At 31.0% G+C, this 7,011-nt stretch overlaps 1 protein-coding gene across 3 annotated transcripts; it reads right to left on the bottom strand.

Moving 5' to 3' along the window:
* Nucleotides 1-1,895: 1,895 nt before the first annotated feature.
* Nucleotides 1,896-5,704, bottom strand: LOC109789444 (protein PSK SIMULATOR 3). 3 transcript variants are annotated; one of them, XM_020348401.3, is made up of 2 exons: nucleotides 5,539-5,704; nucleotides 1,896-4,163 (listed from the first exon to the last, which is right to left on the bottom strand). In XM_020348401.3, the coding sequence occupies exon 2, from the start codon at nucleotides 4,100-4,102 to the stop codon at nucleotides 2,381-2,383; it is 1,722 nt and encodes a 573-aa protein (XP_020203990.2). In that variant the 5' UTR covers nucleotides 4,103-4,163; nucleotides 5,539-5,704; the 3' UTR covers nucleotides 1,896-2,380. The 3 variants fall into 3 exon arrangements, with proteins under 3 accessions (XP_020203990.2, XP_020203989.2, XP_020203991.2); XM_020348400.3 differs by having other exon boundaries at nucleotides 1,896-4,158; XM_020348402.3 differs by having other exon boundaries at nucleotides 1,896-4,109.
* Nucleotides 5,705-7,011: the final 1,307 nt, after the last annotated feature.

Here is a 7,011-nt window from a genome sequence, read left to right as displayed (position 1 = left end):
TAGCTTAGTGAAAATATTGAGTCAGTATAAATCAATATATTATTAAATATATATATTTATATTAATGATATATTATGAAAATGAATTTAATCATATATAATCAATAAACAGGTAAGTAGTGATTGAGTTGTCTTTTAATAACTTAAGAGCTCTAGTTCTACCAAAGTCAAAACTTTCATTTTTATGTAATTTTTTGTTAATTACTATATTTTTTTTGACAATTATGAATCAATTGGTATTTAATGGCAACACCGTTCAACAATCCAATCAACATGCATAGACATGACATAGGACATTTATCATTGATACACTAATCAAATCTATTAGTGTTAAGTATGAGGGGGTATATTAAAAAAAACTCAAGTCTTGCATATCTTAAATTATTAAAATTGTCACTCATCATTTATTAAGGCATCATACTCAATAGAATATGAGAATGTATTGGAAAAAAATAAAATTTCACATCGACTAGAAATATTGCAATCAAACATTTTATAAGTATAAGATAATTCTTACCTTACAAGTCGATTTTATAAAATTTACTAAGGTGCATAATCCATTGTGACATGGAACAAAGTGATAGAACGAAGAGCAAATATAACTTTTATAAATAAAAAAATAATATATTTAATCATCGATGAATTATCAAATTAAAATAGTTAGTTCAAGTCAAATTTAATAATATTATTATTTATTCACTAACACAATAAATTGCTTTATAATACCAACCATTCATACTACATTAGACAATCAAAAATGGGACTTTGCAAAGCACCTTGACACTATTTAAAAGTGAGTTTTTTTTTTTTTTTTCCTTTCTTCATGTTTCACTTCTTATCTCGTCATTGGTTTCTACTTCACTTCTAAGTACAAGTCTCTTGCCCGTTTTTATAACCCCAAATCGGGTTAATACATTCATACACATTTTCTTTTCTTTCATCTCACTTTTATTTTAATTTTCTTTTATCCGCTCATTTTATATTTACATCCCAAATTTAGGGTGTACATTTAATTTTTCCCTCAAATCCACCCCCTAATATAAAGGACTACCAGATTTCCTTTGTTTAAATATAACAAACCATATATTTTAATTACGAAAAATAATACTTAAGAACTCAAAATAAAAATTATAAAATACTATTAATATATTTCTGTTGCAATTTCTAATACATACTCTTGCGGTAAGTTTTAGTAAAAACATTATATTTATTGATTTCTTGATCAGTATTCTTAAAAAAGTTGTCAATAACATCTTTAATAAATGTTTTGAATTTGTAGATTTTATTATACAAATGACAACTTGAGGTACTTTACACATGAACTTTTTTGCCCCAAAAGTTCTTCCCTTGAGAACTTTTTCACGTTTTTCGCGTAACTTTTTACCTAACATTAACACAGTACTTTAATCCGAAATAAAATATAACTAAAAGTTTTTTCGTTTTAGTTCGTAAAATGATTAGTTGTCAAGCTAATTCAACCAAAAATCTACCAACATTCCGGAAATTAATTATAGCACCAGTCCATCAATAAATTAAATTAAAAATGGGTAGTTGGTATGCTCTAATGCCATTAACTTGAGTTGTGCTCCTCGTAAAAGGTCATCATTATTCAATGAAACCTTTGATGCAAAAGGAGATAATGCTCCATGGCAACAAAACTTTGTTTACCTCCTTGTTTGTATAGAATTACTTATGCCTCAAATTATCGCGTCCTAATGGAACTTTTTTATCCAGCAGAAGTGCCACAATACTTTAAAAAACTATTCTAATTGATAATTGACTAACAATTTTTAAAAATACCACTTCATTTTTTTTATGCATTTAGATTTTTTTTTCACAAATAATCAAAAAGCCATTATATTCATTATTTTCTGCACAATTTTTCAAAAAAATAAATAAAATGAAAATAATATAAATTTTTAATTAAAATTATTAATAAAAACAGAAAATACTTTTACATACCAAACGTATACAGCATTTTGAAATCATTATGTCCTACCGTGCAAAAGATATCAATACAGAAATATCCAGGTAGATAAAAGCTATACAATTTAAATATATATAGTGCTCATAAATATGCATCAATAGGGCAAGTTTTCAAAGAAGAGGCCTGCGATCCAAGTTAAATCAGCTAGGATCTCCTCAAAGAAAACCAATGCTAAATATTTAAAAATAACAGTCCTCACCAAGAATGCATTCTGACACCGAAAAATTCATATCAGTGTGAATATTTCTCTCATGCTCCATCTAGCACTTGATTCACATTCATTGGGATTTAAGAAGCCAGAAGTTTGGTGTCTCTGAAGATCTTCATCCCAATCAATAATTGCCGGGGACTGAACTTTTGTTGAAAAATGAAAACTGCCATGAAAATTGCTTAATTATCCATTCAGTTGAGAATATCCATTATCTACACCACCACTGCCAGAGTCTAGCAGAGCTTTTTTGTTGAGCTCCCTAGCATATCTCCACACATAATTCAGACCCACAAGAAGCTCAGTGATTATTATTTCTGTTTTTTCTTGATTTGCAAAGTAAAGGGTTTGCACCAGCAACACATTTGTCCTGGAAACAAAGCAATGTTGCTCATAACTTCTCTCAGATTGCCATCTTAGCATGTTGTGAGCAAGTGGAGCTAACCATTCTAGTATACCCGTCATTGCTTCCGTCCATTCTTCTGCTAAAACCACATCGTAGACTGCTGAGGCCATGGCCTTGGTATACGGCTTTAGCTTGGTCCTAAGAGCAGCTCTTACACGTCTGGGTAACATGTTGTACAGATCATCTTTTGCATCAAGACCAATCAAGTATGGAGATGTTGCTAGCTTCTCTATCATGATGATAACATTTGCATAGTGCAAGGCTAAAGAAGCAGCACCAAGGGATTCAGATGGAGCCTTTAGCCTGCATAGGTAACTGAAAGTAGATCGAGTGCGAAGAACCTCTTTTCCTGGAGTAACATGGTTTGCACCAGCATCATTGACATTCTGTGTTGCTAATCCTTTGAAAGGTTCTACTTGAGTCAGTCGATTATGTCTTGTGTTACTTTCCTTTGAGGGGCCATGAAAGCTCCAAATCTTGCTGTTTTTATTTGTTCCATTATCTGGGACTGGCTTTTTTGAGTTTCTTCCAAGAGGACCTGAGAAAAAATTGAAGCCTCTATTCTTTGCTGAAATTAGGCCCGACTTTGTGGATGAGTCTCCACCATCTGAAGGAAACATGCTAGCTTTATTTGTTAGAGCATTTGGACGAGATTTAGCAGCAAAAGCACCGAGGGGTCCCGAAGCAAACCTGGCACGCACTTTGCTGGAGGGTTGGACTGAAGGTTGCAATAATTCAGAAACCGATCGACTGCCATGAGCATGATCAGAAACTGATCCATTCTTGGTTTTACGAACATCTATAATCTCTTGAATTCCAAATACGTTGTTGATCCTGCTGAATATTGTAAATAAAGATCTTGCTAAGAAATGTACCGTGTAATCATAAGTCCTATTCCACAGAGAATTAGCCTTTAAGTTCTTCACCTCCAGCCTCTTCCATGCAACCTTCTTTTGATAGTCAATTAAATTTAGTTCATCAGCCTCAGTGTAAGCCTTCATTCTTCCTAGAGTTTGCTCAAGATCAGCAAGCATTTCCATCTCTTGATACAAAGTTGCATTAGTTGATATGAACTTTTCCATCCTTTTTACCTTCTTTTCCATTTTCTTGAAAGTGAATCCCCATCGATATGGATCAAAACCAAATGTGATAAATTCATCAAACGCATTCTCAAAATCTTTCAAACTTGGATCACTGCATTTCTTTGCAAGCCTAGCCACAGATGCAGCCACATGTGCCATATTCTCAAGCATCTCTAGACTGATTAAACGTACAATTAAATTCTCATCGTCAGACACAAGCTTTCTGATACCCACTGAATTTGTTATCTCTTCTCTCAACTTAGCAACCTGTTTATCACTCGAAGACTGCCACAAATTAACAAGTTTGGACATCAGGTTTGCAACCTCAAATGCTAATACTCCAATCACTGCATTCTCAGACTTAGCATCATCCTTCCGTTGAGTCTTCCATAGAGTTCGAAACCATGATGCACCAACCATTGCTTACCTAATAATGGTAAAAAAATGTTCTTTAAGACAAGTCCTTGGTCATAGCTCTGTACTACTCAGAAAATCACACAAAATAAGATTGTCAAAATGGGCATTAAGTATCCAGCTACCAGATAAAATTCAACCTGAATCAAATATTTTATGACACAGTATAAAATGTCATCTCAAAAGTTTAATATCAAACATTTTTAATATCATTATTGTCAGTTAAAAATAAAACAACATAATATGTACTCGATCTTTTAACAAGCTTATTTTTACTATTCTGTCCCATGGCAATGGAAGGAGGGGTGCAAAGATTGAGCTTGAAGTAATTAAATTTGGCCTAGTGCATACTGCTTAGTTTCTATTATTTGCTACATGTTGCATACAGTGTACCATTCTAACATCTTCCAACCATGCCAAACTATTTCCAACCGTATCATCTTCTGCAGTTTCAAAAATTTTACATGTTTCAAGTACAACAATGGTTTATTTGAGAATTAAAAATCACCTTTTTCCCCTTCCAAGACAATCTATTTTTTCTCTTTCACTGCTTAATTCAAACCTTACTTAACTCATGAGACCTATTGGTTGCTCCTAGTTTTATACGGTGCAAATTTATCCCCCGTGTTATAGCATTTTGATGCAATAGATTGATGGGCCAAAGGTAAATCACTTCATCTTGTAGCTTAATGATTTAATTACCAATTTTCCTTGTATTGGAATGTTTGGCAAAATCTAGCAAAAGCAAACTATAAAATATTTGAAATGGATATCTTAAGATTGAAAAGGTGATATACATACCAAAAGCAATTATATCCTGGATTTAATAAAATGGTGATATAATGCTCAGCAAATTCATAATTTTGACTTCAAATTGTAGTTAAAAATCTTAGACTTGACCGGGAATTAATCACAAACTTGTATAGTTTCTAACCATGGTATATCTCACACCGATAAACCCAAAATTAAAAATTAAAAAATGCACGGATTTTTCAACAAATATAAAAGGAAAATAAAACAAAAAGAGGAAATAGGGGCAACAAAAGATTTTTTTTTTCCCTATTTTACATGATTTTTCCTTAGCATATTATTCTGAAAAAGAAAAAAAAAATCTATTAACTTCTTGCACCAACTCCACAATTGCAAAAAATTGGTGAAGAATATTTAGTAGTTAAAGAAAAAGGGCAATATAAATCTGGAGATTCTAGTGTTTTTCCATTCCCCTTTGCTTACTTTATTAACAAACAGTAACTAACCAAAATCCCAAACCGAAAGGAATATACTTTCCGATTCCGACTGCAGTTAGAAAGGAAAATGACACAGACCCATAAATAAAAAATAAAATCACAAGTTAATATTCAGTTTGCAACTTCTGAAGCATAAAATTTACACAAAAAACATATAGTGACATAGAAGCACGTGTAGCAGGCCCAGAAACTCACCGATCAGGAAAATCCTTGAGCTGAGACGAAACAGTGGAAAATGGTAACAAAGAGAAGAAGAGAGAGAGAGAGAGAAAGGGAAGTATATGGGAGTTGTGCAGTGAAAGGAAAAGAATGCGAAATTGCAGAGAAAGCGAGTGTATGGAATTAAAGACATGTCATTTTTTTTTTCTGCTTATTTTTCTATGCCCCCATTCACACGCTCCGACAATCATTTACCAAAATTAATAACTTTTATAATTTTTTCTATACTTTTTTCTTTTGTCAGTATCATTTATTTTGTCAATGAATTTTTTTTTTTTTATCGTAAACTAATTAATTACCTTTAATGAAATATATTATTCAAGATTCAAACTTCAAATTTTATTTATAGAAATCGACTTCAATTCTACTATGATCTTCATGTTACCCCCCCTTTATAGTTTAATAGTAGTTTTCTACTTTTACTATACAACATGAGAGAAGAAGAAAAAAATAGCAGCTTTGACTATCATAAACTTTGGTCTACTTTTTTAATTCATGAATTTGAATCTTGTGTGAATGCTTTGTTTTGTTTATCAACTTGTGTGAAGTGGGAACCCTTGTAAGTTGCTATATATTTACTTTTTAATTTTTATATAATAAATTAATATTTTTACATTTTTTTAGTAAAGATAGAAAAAATTACAAAAATGGTTGAAACGAGAGTTGAACTTAGGTCTCCATGTTTCTAACTATCTCAATCCTTAGTAGTTAATATTTTTAAATTTAAAACAATGCAATTTAATTATTATAATATTAATTAATTCTTATTTAAATTAAATTATTAAATTTTAACACATTATATTGATATATTATGTTTTAAATGATTCATTGTGCAATTCCTTTCAATCTTAAACTTTTATCTATTTTATTTAAAATTATAAAATATTCAATAATATTATATTTTTAATTTCTTAATAAAAGAATTTAGCACAAAGTTTATTCCAACCCTCGGGCTCCGCCTCATAAGAGAGAGCCCACATAAATTTGGACTTTTCAATATTTTTGTGTTATAATTGTTTTGCCATGAAATTCACTATCATATAACAAAAATCTACATCTTCATTTTAAAAGAATATGATATATTTATGCAGCTGCGTGATATATGTTTTTTAAATGTAATTAATATTTTGAAATTAATTTTGTAAATAATTAAATTTTGTTAATGAATGTTTGACATAATTAGACATGAAAACAGAATTTTATTGCTTGGAGTAATTTTAATATAAAAGTTGAAAAAGCTATTTTTGAATGCTTTAGAAGTCTTAAAAGTAAAAATAGTTGGATGGTAGAATTGGCAATGGAACTAATTGAATGGGGGAGATAAGACTTAAGAGTGTTGAATTCCATCACAAATCACAATCATCCTAGACATGACTTTGAGTGCCAATTACGCGCAATTCTGCCCTTTTACCGATATGGCCTCCACGTAATCCTCATCTCCACCCAAAA

Source organism: Cajanus cajan, chromosome 7 (genome assembly GCF_000230855.2).
Source record: "Cajanus cajan strain Asha chromosome 7, NIPB_CcT2T_4, whole genome shotgun sequence".
Taxonomy (NCBI): Eukaryota; Viridiplantae; Streptophyta; class Magnoliopsida; order Fabales; family Fabaceae; genus Cajanus; species Cajanus cajan.
Note: the sequence above shows the minus strand (reverse complement) of the source record. Positions and strands in the feature narration are given on the sequence as shown.

Excerpts from the sequence above, each read along its gene's own strand:
- LOC109789444 (XM_020348401.3), bottom strand. The coding sequence starts at position 4,102 with ATGGTTGGTGCATCATGGTTTCGAACTCTATGGAAGACTCAACGGAAG.